General features: G+C 40.5%; 1 protein-coding gene across 1 annotated transcript in view; it reads right to left on the reverse strand.

Annotated features, from left to right (window-relative positions):
- The window catches only part of DLGAP1 (DLG associated protein 1), a 114,582-nt gene that overhangs the window by 13,979 nt on the left and 84,934 nt on the right, over positions 1 to 15,669 (reverse strand). The window contains exons 5-6 of the mRNA XM_058176305.1: positions 14,901 to 15,271; positions 11,980 to 12,071 (exon numbers count right to left, since the gene is read on the reverse strand). Of these exons, the coding sequence (XP_058032288.1) occupies positions 11,980 to 12,071; positions 14,901 to 15,271 (463 nt within the window). The remainder of the gene's footprint in view (positions 1 to 11,979; positions 12,072 to 14,900; positions 15,272 to 15,669) is intronic.

Consider the following 15,669-nt stretch of genomic DNA (forward strand, 5'->3'; position numbering starts at 1 on the left):
CTGCATGTACGCATCTGGACTGCGAACTGCCAGTTTGACACCCTAGAATCTACATGATTCAAAATTTGTAGGGTATCTACAAGACTGTCAATTCAGAGTGGAATCTGTCATTCTGGAAGAGAATTAGAAGACAAGGCTTATCAGAATCATATCCCTGGGCATTGTTGTCATTGGAAACCAAGGGGGACATCCCTCCCCATTGTTGCCTCCTTCTTTGTAACAGCAAAGGCACAGAGATTAGGGTAGCTTTAATCTTTCTTTAACCTTCCTGAAGGCCATCAAGATCTGGTTCTTCTAGAGAGTTTTTGTGGGAATGCTGTGAATTTCATTGCCTCTTAGAAAAGAGATACCAGCTGACTCTAGTATAATTGTGTTTCTCTATATATTGTGGGTGAAACTGTGACAGTGTTTACCATGTTATTTCAGCTTTCCTTATTTATACAGACCTGCAAAGGTTGTACATGGGAGGATTCTCACAAAGTTAATTTTTCATTACAGTAGTAACTTCAATGGTCACTAAATGAGAGCAGTAACTAAATGATGACTATCTATTTTGAGTTTTCTGCCATAGGGATTCATACCTTCATTGAACAGATAATATATGTGGTCTTCAAAAAAAATTCACACAATAGAATTTTGTGTTTTGATTTTCCATCAAACACAAAATAAAAATTCGATGAACCTCTGCAAAGATGCAGTACTGGAGATAGGCGTTGCATTTTAAAACAAGGAATGTATCCCTCAGTTCTGAGGTTAAACTTGTATAACAAAAGACAGGCTGTGTTGAACATTTAATAAGAAGTGACCCAGTTTTGTATGCCTTTGTATTTATTTATACAACACTGTGGCTAAGCCTTGCTGAGTGGACTGTTCTTGGCACTGAAGCATGGAGCTACAATGGAGATTCATGTAATACAATTTGATAAAAGAACAGAAAAATTCTTTCACTAATATTAACAAAATGTGAATTCTCAAACATATCTATGATGACCTAGATTATTGTTGCTATTTTCATGAACAAAAAAGAAACAATATGATGACGTATACAAATCTTTGTACAATCAAACTTCATTACTGACTTAGAGGGCTCCCAGGTGTTAATAAACCAATATGAGTTTATTAGATACAGTAGAACCTCTGGTCAGGACCATAATTTGTTCCATAACTTTGGATGCAAACCGATTTGGTCGTGACCCGAACCTAATTTTGGAAATTTGGCGCTTACAAAAAAAATGGTGCGGAATAGTAATTCGGTCGTGGTCAGAAGTGTTCGTGACCAGAGGTTCTACTGTATGGCTATATATGGCTCCAACCATACCAATGATTAGAAATGAATATTCCTGCAGAAACACACATCAGCAGTCAGGAATAACTTTCCAAGCCAATGACAAACATGGAAAAACCACGGCTGCTTTAATGATTTAAAGAGAGCCCATTCAAATGCTTTGAACAATGCTACAGATTAGATCCTGATCATTTTATCCAATTCTTTACTGCAGATCTCCATTCTAAATGTAGGGAAAGACCTTGCAAGGACTAAACCAGAATTATGGGTCCATTGCTTTATCAATGAGGCCTGCACTCATTCATGTATTGCCACCTATAATCCTACTGGCTTAAATTAAATTTTCAAAATTAAAAAATATTTGTTAAGAACTTGGCATGCTCAGCTTGATCCAGCTTAGCTGTATCATTTTTGAAGATCTGGACTAGATATAAAGACTTTGCTGTCAGTGGCATATTGCTTTACCAGCAGTGAGTTTTATCAATGTTCTTATATTGTTCTTAGAATAAAATTCCAACAATTTCCTCACTTTGTTGTGCTTTGAACATCTGTACCTTTGCATTCATTCATGCCCCGCAGATAGAATATTATATGGTATAATAATTACAGCCTCAGATTACTATGACAGTTACTTGGCCTACGGTGCAGAAAATCATGAAACCATGGACTGATTAAATTCCTATAGAACACAAAACAGCCTATTCCAAATAGTAGCAGCAAACCTATGTTTCAGGCTCTTTTTTATATCCCCTAAAGAAGTCAAAGAAGATTCTTCTTTTGCACAACAGTGCCAAACAATTTACAGCTGTTTTTGACTATTATGTACTTGTTTATCATGTCCTGAAATTTTAATCACAAAAATTTATATCAATTGGCTGACTTATAGCTGAAACAAATACATGTGTAACTGAGCTGAGCTGAAGTTACAGATGGTAAATAGCAACAGTATTGATGATTTCAACCTGCTTCATTATTATCATTTAGAATGGACGGTTGTTACTGGATAAATCCCAGAGAATGATAGTGACATAAAGCAGGTAATGAAAAACTTTTCAATTGATGAAACCACAGTTGCTGAAAATTTGCGTGTTCTCTGCTTTGTTGTTTATTTTTAAATTGCAGGCAAAACTGTAATGTATTACTGTAAGTTTTGGCGGGAGTGTTAGGCGGGAAATATCTCGTTTCTGATTGGATGCAGCCTCAGGCTGAAGTGTATATAAGGAGAGGTTTTTCTCCAGAGTTTTGCTGGGTCACACTATATTAAAGAGCTGTTGTCACTAACCTGGTCTCCTGCCTCGTCAATACCCAAACATAACTTTGGCGACGAAGGTGGGATATTGAGGCAGAGCACCAGAACAGAGCTGAACTCACTACGAGAATCAAACCCAGCAAGGTGACGGCGAATGCAGCGATGACCGGCTACACGCCACCCACTCCGTTTGACCCTGCCCAGGAGACATGGGGAATATATATGACCCGTTTCGAAAGTTTCCTGGAGGCAAACGAGCTACAGGGAGTCTCCGACAACCGCAAACGGGCTTACTTCATAAGCCACTGTGGGTCAGCAGTCATCGCCGTCGCAGAAGCCCTAGCGGAGCCAACACCGCTACACTCCGTATCGTGGCAGACCCTTCAGACCCTCCTGAAGAATCACTTCGCACCAGCCCGTCCAAATACGTTCGACGGTACGAGTTTGGGGAGCGCAGGCAACAAGAAGGCGAGTCTATCAGCGACTACATGGCAGCCCTGAGACAAGCCTCCAAGCATTGCGAGTACCGCGATCTGGACGAAGAGCTGCTGGAACAACTTATACGGGGGGTCAGAGACATCCGTTTGAGGAGACGGTTGCTAGCCAAGAGCAACCTGACATTGGCAAACGCTCTGGACGAAGCCAGAGCCCATGAGATGTCCAACCATGCAGCAGACACCTTACAAAAGCGACTCACGCCGATGGCGGGCGCAAAGCCGAGCACAGTCCACCACGAAGAAACCTATCGTGAGTCAACCAGCGAAGAGGAGGAAGAAGTCCACTACACCGGAAATCGACAAGGGAAGACCCGGAGGAATGCGGAAGTTGCGGGCGACATCAGCGCCAAAGATGTAAGTTCAGGGCGCCATTTGCGGCGGTGTGAAAGGAAGGGCACCTGGCTCAAGTCTGCCGAGCACCCCAACCTTCCCCGAAAATTCAAATCGGCCAATCAGAGCGGCTCTGAGTCAGAGATGCAAACCCCACATTCCGCGAAATTTCAAACCAGCCAATCAGAGCGCGAGATCGGCGGCGACCGCGATTAGCCAGGAAAGAAAGAGCGAAGTCAAACCGAATGACTGTTACCATAGACCACGCAGCTACCCGCATCGAAGAAAAGATCTTCACAAACCCGACAATTGAAGGCGTACCGTGCCGACTGGAAGTAGACACAGGAACAGCTATCACCATCATGTCCTGGGACACCTTTGTGAAAGCCTTGCCGCATCGCAAAGCGCAAGCTACAGAAACAACGGCTCCGGGTGCAGGATTACCAGGGCAACCGCATCCCTGTTCGAGGGACAACGACCGTCGAGGTCAAGTACGGGACATACGAAAAGACCCTGCCCATCACGTTAGTCGAGGAACCTTGCCAAGCTTGCTGGGGCTAGACTGGTTCAGGCGTTGGGAATGGGGTGACTGGCGTCCACCGGAGCGGATGCAACCTGCAAACGCCCTACTGGAGGAATTCGCAGACGATTCGAGGACCGTTTAGGCAAGTACAAGGGACCCCTATCACCTTCAATTTAGACCCCCAAATAGCTCCCATTAGGTTAAAGGCAAGGAGGGTTCCTTTTGCACTCAAACCTAAAATCGACAAAGAGTTAGATAAATTAGTCAGCCAGGGGATACTAGTGCCAGTTGACCATGCCAAATGGGAGACGCCAATCGTCACCTATAAAACCAGACGGGTCCATAAGAATTTGCGCTGATTACAAGGCTACCTTGAACAAAGCATTGCAAAAGCGCCTACCCAGTTCCAGTAGTGCAACACTTATTGCACTCACTAGGGCACGGACAAGTTTTCGCCAAATTAGACTTGGCACAAGCGTACCAACAGCTACCCGTAGATGCTAGCACAGCTGAGGCCCAGACCATTGTAACGCACGGGGTGCCTTTAAGTGCACCGGTTACAGTTCGGGTGAGTGTGGCCCGGGCTATTCCAAAATTTGATGGAGCGGCTCCTACAAGGGTTACCGGAGTCGTACCCTATTTCGATGATGTGTTGGTATCAGGGAAGATTTAGAGAACTGGGGAAGCGATTAAGGAAAGTTTTGGCCATTTTAGGTCGGCAGGATTAAAAGTCAAAGCAAGCAAGTGTCAGATAGGGGTCGAATCTGTTGAATTTTTGGGCTATAGAATAGACAAAAAGGATTCACCCACTGAGAGCAAAGTCAAGGCGATAAAGAGAGCCCCAGCACCCAAAAACAAGACAGAACTCCAGGCTTTCCTGGGTCTGGTAAACTTTACGCCGTGTTTTTAAAAGACAAGGCAACCGTTGCTGAACCGCTGCATAAATTGCTTGGAAAAACACTGCTTGGTCGTGGGGAAGTCAGAGAATAGGGCATTTGAGGCAGTAAAAGTTTGCTATCAAGCGATAGCCTGTTAATACAATACAACAACAGACTGCCGTTAGTATTGGTTTGTGATCGTCCCCTATGGAGTAGGAGCGTACTTAGCCACAGACTCCCAAAGCGGCACTGAAGCCCCTATAGCGTTCTATTCACGAACGATGTCCCGGCTGAGAGGAATTACAGCCAGCTAGATAGGAGGCTCTCGCAATAGTGTCAGGGTGAAAAATTTCACGAATACGTTTTTGGGAGATTTGAAATTGTCACTGATCACAGACCGCTATTGGGGTTACTGGCTGGCGACCGCCCAACGCCAGTAGCACTCTCACCTAGACTGACCAGATGGACTATTTTTTGACCGCATACTCTACAAGCTGCAGCATCGGCCTGGAAAGGAGCTGGGGCATGCGGACGCATTGAGCAGATGCCCATTGCCAGGGAAATCGAGGACCCCACCCGGGCACACCCGTTCTACTAATTGACTCTTTGGACTCTGGCCAGTCACATCGCAGGAAGTGGCTCGGGCCTCCTACCGACGTTGTTTTAAGAACTGTAATCAGTTGGGTTCAAGGGATGGCCGCTGCGCCGGGCGACGTTTCAAGGAATTTGTAAAGAAAAAGGGAATTGTCTGTGCAAGGGGTGCCTGCTCTGGGGGATAGGGTGGTAGTTCCAGAGAAGCTGAGAAAAAGTTCTGGAACTCCTGCATGAGGGTCACCCAGGAATTGTGAGGATGAAGGGTTTGGCTAGGAGCTATGTCTGGTGGCCCCTAATGGACAGGGAAATCAGTGACAGGGTTGGCGATGCCAAGTATGTCAGGAATCCAGACCACTACCACCCACGGCCCCAGTTTTGGAGTGGGAGAAACCCCAAGGCCCTTGGTCCCGCATACACATTGATTTTGCGGCCCTTCCACGGCCAAACATTTCTAATTGTGGTGGATGCATTCTCCAAATGGCTGGAGATCATCCTAATGAAATCCACAACCGCTGGAGCTGTCATCTCAGCACTAAAACACCTTTTCGCCACGCACGGGCTACCGGACACCCTCGTGTCCGATAACGCCCACAGTTCACCGCAGCATTATTTGAAGGGTACCTGGCTGAAGAGGGCATCCGACATGCCCTCTCAGCGCCGTTCCACCCTGCGTCGAACGGCCTTGCTGAACGCTTTGTTCGGAGTGCGAAGAAGCGCTATCACGGCGCCCCGGCGATTGGCAGGCACAAATCGACGCATTCCTAACCGTCCAACACAGGACCCCTGTGTGGCCACCGCCGCAGCCCAGCCGAGCTATTAATGGGCGGAAGCTACGGTGCCCGCTAGACCGGCTACACCGAACTACGTACAGGACGGGTTCAAAACAAAACCAGATAGAATCCGAGAGTTAAACATAGGAGACTCGGTGTGGGCACATAATTACAGCGACGGCCCTAACTGGAAGAGGGGATAGTCATAGACAAACGGGCCCCAAATCTTATCTAGTGGAACTAGACGATGGCAGAATCTGGAGGCGCCACATAGATCAATTAAGAAACAGATTGAGCGAGAAGGCAGAATTAGGCGAGAACAGCCCTGACTATGATTTAATTAATCCCACAGCTGACCGGGCCCAAGAACAAACAGAAAGCGTAAGCAAAGAACCAAACAGAGACTTATCTGAGTCAGGCGAGGTCCAGCGACACCCTCCGGTCCCTCTAGAGGACAGCAGGTCCGAGCCGGCGAATAATCCAGGGCCGGATGGCCGGGAGGAGGAGCTCAGAGGAACGAAAAGTCCCTCCGGCAAGCTCGACTCAACTCCAGAAAGTGAACTGCGCAGGTACGGGAGAGTCAGGAGGCGCCCACGTACCTGCAGGACTACGAGAGAAGTAATATGCAAATATTGGCAAAGTGCCTTCTGGGAGGGAAGGAGTGTAATGTATTACTGTAAGTTTTGGCGGGAGTGTTAGGCGGGAAATATCTCGTTTCTGATTGGATGCAGCCTCAGGCTGAAGTGTATATAAGGAGAGGTTTTTCTCCAGAGTTTTGCTGGGTCACACTATATTAAAGAGCTGTTGTCACTAACCTGGTCTCCTGCCTCGTCAATACCCAAACATAACAAAAACTGTAGGTAACTTTTAAAGGAAAACCTTGTCTGCAAGGACAAGATTGCATCTGCAATCTTGATGGGAATTACTGAAAATTGCTCTCCCTCTGAGCGCACATTATGTCAAAGTTTATCTAAAAAGCAACCCAGTCTCAGCTGCTATTCATACCTTATATCAATCAACATCCAGACTAATTACTATAGGAAATATCTTTCCTACACCAGGTAGACAGTGACATTATTCTAAATTATTCAATGCTCTCATTTCATGGCACACTGGTAGCTGCCAGTGATTCACTGGTTGATTTTTCAAGATACAATTGGACCAGATAATACTTAGATGGAAGATCACTGGAAATCCAAGGCTAGGGTTGTACTGAGAAATTCAAAACACATCCCAGCAGGTCAAGGGCATCCTCCTAGAATAGCAGTTTCATATGTCAATCAGAAACTGAGACTTAAATCTGACTTGAATTGTAAGCAATATGCAGTCAGAAGTAAATCCTAGACTCCTGGGACTTGCTTCTATGTAAATAATACAAAAAGGATATTTTGTCAATAAAAGAAGAAGGATTCTTCTCTTGAAGAATATATATTTTTTTAGTGGTCCAATATTTATTTTATTTTATTTATTTATTTAGTCACAACAATATATATAAGCATCACACAAACAGATTATATAGTATATAAACATATATATGAGGAAATATTAGGAGGTATAAGCATATATATATATATATATATAAGAAGAAGAAAAAAAGAAAAACAGTAGGACAGGAACGGTAGGCACGTTTGTGCTCTTATGTATGCCCCTTATGGTCCTCTTAGGAATGGGGTGAGGTCAATAGTAGAAAGTTTTTGGTTAAAGCTTTTGGGATTATGGGAAGAGACCACAAAGTCAGACAAAGTGTTCCAAGCACTGATGATTCTGTTACAGAAGTCATATTTTCTGCAATCTAGATTAAAGCGGTTAACATTAAGTTTAAATCTATTGGTTGCTCTTGTATTATTGCAATTAAAGCTGAAGTAGTCTTTAACAGGAAGGACATTACAATAGATGATTCTATGAGTTAAACTTAGGTCTTGTCGAAGGCGACGGAGTTCTAAGTTTTCTAAGCCTAGGATTTCAAGTCTGGTGGGATAAGGTATTTTGTTGTTTTCAGAGGAGTGAAAAAGTCTTCTCGTAAAATATTTCTGGACATGTTCAATTGTATTGATGTCAGAAATGTGATGAGGGTTCCAGACAGGCGAGCTGTATTCTAGAATTGGTCTAGCAAATGTTTTATATGCTCTGGTTAGTAGTGTAGTGTTTTTGGAAAAGAAGTATTTGGAAAAGAAGTATTTGGAAAGAAGTATTTGGAAAGAAGTATTTGGAAAGAAGTATTTGGAAAATAATGCCATCTCCCATAGTGGCCTAATAAAATAATCTTTATCCCACAAACTAGCACAATTTAGGTATCATCAGGGAGCCAAAAGGTCTTAATTAAATTACAAAACAGTGACATAACACTAGCAAAATGCAAAAGTTGTTGAACTGGAGTGCCATATTATGACTTAGAAACTGGATGCCATTCTGCAATTCTAAATGCCAATAATTGGGAGCTGTTACACAGAAGTTAAAAGCACTGATGGACAATAGGTATCTTTAGCATCCTAAAGAGCTTAGGTCATAAAATGAATTTATAACTAAAATTGGTATTGACACAGAAACATACAAGGCAAAGTCCTCTTCAAACTTCAAGTCATGGACAACCATGTATTATATAGAAATAGTTTTGTAGGAATTTTCTACAATTTTTTCCTGGTATATTTTTGAATTTTACTGTCAACTGTCCTGAGATTGCTAAGTATTTAAATACCAAACTTGTCCAATCTTGCTAGTATTTTCTCCATCAATCAAAACCAGAACATAGTTTGAAATAACAATATTAAATTGTTTAGCATGTTATTTTGTATCTGCAGCAGCAAAGATATTTACTATGAACAATTAGCATAGGCACTGATAAACAGACTTAAAGGTATCAGCTGAGAATGGGTTGACTTTTAAGCCAATTTGATGTGATGACATGCTTGGGTGGGTGGGAAAGAAGAGGGTACATTAAGCAATTTCCACCAAGAAAGCAGGTGCAGAAGGAAAGATGAACTCTTTGCATACTGGTATCTTATTTATTACTCAAATGTATATAGCCATCCTTCTTACTTAATCATAATATATACTATAAAATATTTCACCCTCTTCTCAGTCAATTTCCCAAATACATAGTGGCAATGAAAAAAGGTCATTTGATTTAAGCCTGCTTTGCAAGTAAATGATTAGCCACAGTTAACATTCTATGGTATCAGATTGAAGGAATACATTTTATTTATTTATTGAATTTATATGCTGCCAGTCTCACTATCCAAAATTGTCAATTTTTCAACAGAGATTACAAATTTTAACTTCTATTTTCGGAGACTTTTCAGCTTAAAAGACTATAAGAAAGCAATCAAGTATCTGTGTATAACATGACCACTTTAAAAGCAGAGGTTCTTCTTTCCTAGAAAGTTTTGATAGTTGAAAAATGTTTTCAATTAAGATAGTCCAGAGGCAAACAGCTTAAGAAAAAGATGTGTGTGTGTGTCCGTGGTAAAATCCGATTTTTTTTACTACTGGTTCTGTGGGCATGGCGTGGTGGACATGGCCGTGGCTTGGTGGGCATGGTTTGGTGGGCATGGCAGGGGAAGGATACTGCAAAATCTCCATTCCCACCCCACTCCAGGGGAAGGATACTGCAAAATCCCCATTCCCACCCCACTCCTGGGGGAAGGATATTGCAAAATCTCCATCCTCACCCCAGCCAGAGGTGGTATTTGCCAGTTCTCCGAACTACTCAAAATTTCCACTACCGGTTCTCCAGAACCTGTCAGAACCTGCTGGATTTCATCCCTGGTGTACACACACACACACACACACACACACACAGAGAGAGAGAGAGAGAGAGAGAGAGAGAGAGTATATGTCTGAGTGTGTATGTGTGTTAAGTGTGATTAAATATATATATATATATATATATATATATATATATATATATATATATATATATTCTGGATTGGAGGGGTTTGAAATGGCTAATGTTGCAGCTGCCAGAAGCCAGGCCACAGCTGCAACATTAGCCATTTCAAACCCCTCCAATCCATACATGCAGCAGACTGACACCCACTATGAAGATGTAGCACGACCACAAAGCCAAACAACAGCTATGCAGCTCACCAGCTCAAATCCCTCTGCAACACAGACTAAACTGAGCACAACCAAGCCCCCACCAAACAGGACACACCCCCATCCAATCAGAGCACAAAAAAACCCCATCCAATCAGAGCACAGCCAAACTCCCACCCAATCAGTTCAAACCCCCACTAGCAGTTAAAAGGAAGAAACAGCTGCGATCACACACTGCTCCCAGAAGCACGAAGCTGAAGCCTGAAGATGACGAATGAGACTTAAACGTCGCCAAGACACTTCAATTTTACACGGGAGAAAACCCGAACAACCAAGACCTACATATATATATATATATATATATATATATATATATATATATATATATATATATATATATATATATATATATATCTATATATATATATATATATATATATATATATATATATATATATATATATTTGTTTTCTGAGGTTTTCGCGGGTGTTTGTATGTAGGTCTTTGGTTATTCGGGTTTTCTCCCGCGTAAAATTGGAAGTATCTTGGCGACGTTTCGACGAAGTCTCATTCGTCATCTTCAGGCTAGGTGTTTACAGCTTCGTGCTCCCAGAATTATATATATTATATATATATAATTCTTTATTTGGAACAAAATATAGGAATTTCAAACTATTGAGCCATAAGAACTGTCTGTTGGGTCTGTTGATATATATCACACAACAGACAGTTCTTATGGCTCAATAGTTTGAAATTCCTGTATTTTTTTCCAAATAAAGAATTATTGAGTAACAACAGCCAGTGTGAGGTAGAAGTAGTACTGAATATGACTACAATTGAGCCCAAGTGAATCACTGCAGTTGTTAAGTTAGTAACGTGGGTGTTAAGTGAATCTGGCTTCCCCATTTACTTTGTCAGAAGGTTGCAAAAGATGATCACATGTCACAGGATACTGAACTGTCAGAGATACATGCTAGTTGCCAAGCATCCGAAATCTGATCACGTGACCATGGAAACTCTGCAAATGTTCATAAATGTGAAAAATAGTCATGGTCACTTTTTTTAGTGCCACTGTAACTTCAAATGGTCACTAAACAAACTGTTGTAAGTCGAGGACTACCTGTCATGATTACAGTGTTAGACCATGCCAGGAGACCTAGCTAACAAAGTGCTGCAAAGGCAAAATGAATTTAAGTAATCAGTGAGTTGTAAATAAATCATTATTTTTTATCATAGGAATAATTATCCACGTGCTCAAGTATAACTGCAGGAAATTCTGCCATCCCCAAAGTAAGGGCTGGGTTTACACTATGGGGGTGTCTACGGTGTGCTGAAAATGTATTGTGTGTTATGCTTTAATATACTTTACTTATTTGAAAAAAAGGCTCAAATATAGGATGATGTTTTCTCACAAAAGAAGGTTGCATAGAAATGTAATCTTTTTCTAGTCTATGCTGCTAAATTTTCAGATATTTTGAGATTATAATTTAATTCATAGATTTTTTTTAGGTAAATCAATTAAAAATTACATGTTCAAGTTCTATTACAGCAATATTAGAAAGAATGGCTGAATCGACAATCAGAGAGTTAGCAGTTGGACATAGGCCTTGATAACCACCACTGCATAGACATTTGTATTCTCTTAACATTGGCCTTAAAATAAGAAAGAGACCTGAAGAGAATTTCAGTTAATCTACAGGGAATGCAGAAATAGAACCTGGACTTCTCAGTATTTCATGAAGGTTTTTTTAAACCATCATCAATGTAGCTGCAAATTATTGATAACACACTTAGGATATAAAATTAATATTTGCGTACCATTTTTCCTCCTCTACTTGAACACCTATGGATTGGAACTTACTGCACACTCTGGTTTCACCAGAGCTGGAGGATTCATCTCCACCATCAACCTGCAGAACAACCAAATTAAAATAGAATTAAAGGCAATGTGTAACTTTATTTGAAAATGTGCTCTTGAAAAACCGTATCTTACCACTTTATCTCTGTTTTACTGTTGTTCTGTTTTAAAGCTCCTATATAAGACAGGATGAAATTATTGCAGATTTTCAGCGAGTTTTCAATATATTATTTAGAAAATGTATCAATTTGATTCCTGCACTAAATCTATCTTGTCTAAATTTCGTCAAAGAGGTGTAACTTATGGTTTATAACTTGCACCAAGAGCTTAAAAGTAAAGAAACTCTATTATTGTTAGAATGTACATAGTGCTCCCTGTAACTGAATGTACATTCCATGCATTTATTTAACTAATTCGTAAATGTATTTAGAATATCAGCTGTAGACAATGAAGCATTTTTTTAAAAGAGAATATACAATATACTATTATTTACCTTTCTGAAAGGGGTTTATCTCGTATACAGTGGTTTAGATCCTAAAAATAACAAAAAATGTCACAGGAGTAGAACATTATTTTTAGCTGTTCTTCAGATGCAGCTCTGTAGTTTCCATTCTTTCCAGTCATACCTGAAGACCAGAAAGTGTTCCAGAATGGCAGTCATATACTAGGTAGGTTTGATTCTAGGCTATAATTGACAGAAAATGGAAACTGCTCTATTGTATATAAGCCATTATGTCCAGGATGAGAAGAATGAGAATCAATATCATACAATGGATATTGGAGACCAGTTCAGGATCCTATTTCACCATGAAGGTTACTGGATGATTTTAAACCAACCACTACCTCTCAGCTTAACCTCCTTGTAGATTTGCTGTAGGAAATTACTACTTATGCCTCTTTAAACTTTTTGGAAAAAGACAGCATATACATTCAAAAATAATGGGTAGTCTGCTTATCTGCTTATTCCTTTTTTTAAGGGTAAATGTGTAACTAGCTTCATAGTAAGATCCATTTTTTCAAATGCCATCTATGCTCATGTATCTATTGAACATTACATTTCTTAGAATTTGTTTGTTTCCTTGGACAAACCTATAGTTGAGGAGAAACACTGCTGGTATAACATCATCTCTGGAAAACTTCACTGTAATATGAAATCCAAATTCCAAATAAGAAACAGGAGTAAATGTATATATTAACAACACAAGGTATCAGAGAGAGAGTTACAATGAGTTTTTCTATTGTACTTTCCAAGAACTTGCTACCTTTAGTGTAGCCTCCCTTCCTACTTTTGTCTACATAATTAAGCATTTAGAGCCTGCAGGGCAAATAATATATTGCTTGTTTTCTTCCTCTCTTTCTTTTTCACATAAATAGTCTATAGCTTCAAGTGGCTTGATAGTTGTTTGAACAACATTCATAATTCTAGATTTCTGTACATCCCAGCTTAATAGCATATTTACCACAACAAAAAGAAAAGAGGTTACTTGCATTGTTAACAGCCTGCCCAGCTGTGATTGGTAATTTATTTAAAAAGCAAAGTTCTGAAGAAAAATAGTAAGATAACAAAGAATAGTTCGCCCTAATTCTAAGTAGGTACTAACTGCAACTCTGGTGTAATAAAGGAACCATACCTCATTTATATTCTTTCTTGGCCTGGACTTTAGTTAAGTTTTATTTGTTGAATGTCTTGCTCTGCCACTGTAATAAAAATCTAATCTATTTGTATAAGGAGTGACAACTGAGATAATTTGACAGGTGTTTTTAGGGAGCCAGATTAGAATCAGGGGAGCTGGAAGAAAACCTCTATTCAGCCCTTAAACTCACTTGGGCATAATCAGAAAGCTATGGCAAGAATGAAATTGGAGGGGAAAAAACTTGGTTGCTTAGCATCCTTGGTTGCTTAGACCCGGGGTCTCCAACCTTGGTCCCTTTAAGACTTGTGGACTTCAACTCCCAGAGTCCCTCAGCCAGCAAAGCTGGCTGAGGAACTCTGGGAGTTGAAGTCCACAAGTCTTAAAGGGACCAAGGTTAGAGACCCCTGGCTTAGACAAAGAGTGGATAAAATACAACAATAGAATCAACAAGATGAACTACCACTGCTTGCTAGGGTGCCCATTTCTTACAGTACTGTCTGCCGTGTAGATTCCGGAACTGTTTGTAGCAGCATTTTTTTTTTTTTTTAATGTTGAGGATTGTTCCATTTGATCTTGTGCATTGCTCTGGGCCTGTATTTCAACTGGAAAGGACACTCAGCTTCAAAGTGCAGAGGATCACCCAGGTAAATACTTCATCCCATGGTGAAGCTGGTCATCTTAGAGAGAAAGTTAGTTTCTCATCTGTTTGAATAAACTCAGAGTATAATTTATTTAAACAGGGTGATTCAGATAGATCATACTTGGGCCCTCCCTGCTGGTTTAACAGCTAAATAGAACAAAGCTGCTGCACTGAAGTGAGTAACATGTGATGCATGAATAAGCAGTGACAATTCAGCTAAACTGGCAGAAAACATGTCTCTGGTGATAGTGCAGTGTAAATCACTGCTTTACACATTCCCTTTCAATGATTTCATTCATGATTTCCTCACTCCTGCAAGGTTATGAATCAGAGGTTTAGGTTTCTATGTGCTCATTCAAATAAGAATATATTAAACAGCCAGAAGCTTCAATAAATCCTTACATATAATGAATGAAAACTGAAGGGCTTAAAGTGATTCTAATTGGCATATGAGTTACCTAAACCAAAGTAAAACAGGGGGACAACCAAAACCAAGAGTTTAATGTCTTTCAGCCACTGAAAGTCATTAAAAGAAAATGACTGAAAAATGCCTCTCAACACCAGTTAAGACACTGAACTGTAATATAGTCCCTTATTTTGTTTTTACCTGAATTCCAATGGACAGACATCTGTTTTTCTTGAAATGATCTCTTTTTCTGTCATCTGCAGTTACTGTTGCAATGGTGGTAGTGGTGGTGACTGTAGCTGTGTTGTTGCCCATATGTTGACTGGCAGGACCATGGATCTGTGCGTTAGCTGCTTCAATAGCAGCAGTGAGTGCTTTCATACTGTCCAAGCTTTCAGTAGAATTGCTAAGTCCTGACTGACTGATATCTCCCCTTGGTCCATGTCCATCCATGTAGGCATCTTGGGCAGATTCTGTGCTGCTCTGGGCTGTGATGGAGATAAAAGGTTTGGTGGTGGTTCTTGGTGGAACAGGAGGCGGTGTCTTCTTATAGGTGGTAATGCAAGAGGAAACTACAATGCAAACACATATGGAGATATGCAGTTAGTATTCTTTTTTCATAAATACATAATAACGATTTGTTTATACCGGAATGGAAAATTTTTCCACTTTCCACTTTTTTGTGTGATGCTTATGTATATTGTTATGACAAAATAAATAAATAAATAAAATAAAGTCACTAAAACTTTGTGACCAAGCTCAGAAACACAGAAAGACGCCTCCTAAAATACTTTTTAAAAATTGCAATCTTTAAATATGGTTAATATACAGAGAATTAGACTTTGTTGGTTGAGTACATATTTGTTTATAATATTTATAATTACCGTTACACAAATATAATAAATTATTAATCCCATTCAAATAAGACATTGTTTATTACTAGCCATAATCAAGAGGCAGAAGCACTTTA

The sequence above is a fragment of the Ahaetulla prasina genome, chromosome 3, assembly GCF_028640845.1.
Source record: "Ahaetulla prasina isolate Xishuangbanna chromosome 3, ASM2864084v1, whole genome shotgun sequence".
Classification (NCBI taxonomy): Eukaryota; Metazoa; Chordata; class Lepidosauria; order Squamata; family Colubridae; genus Ahaetulla; species Ahaetulla prasina.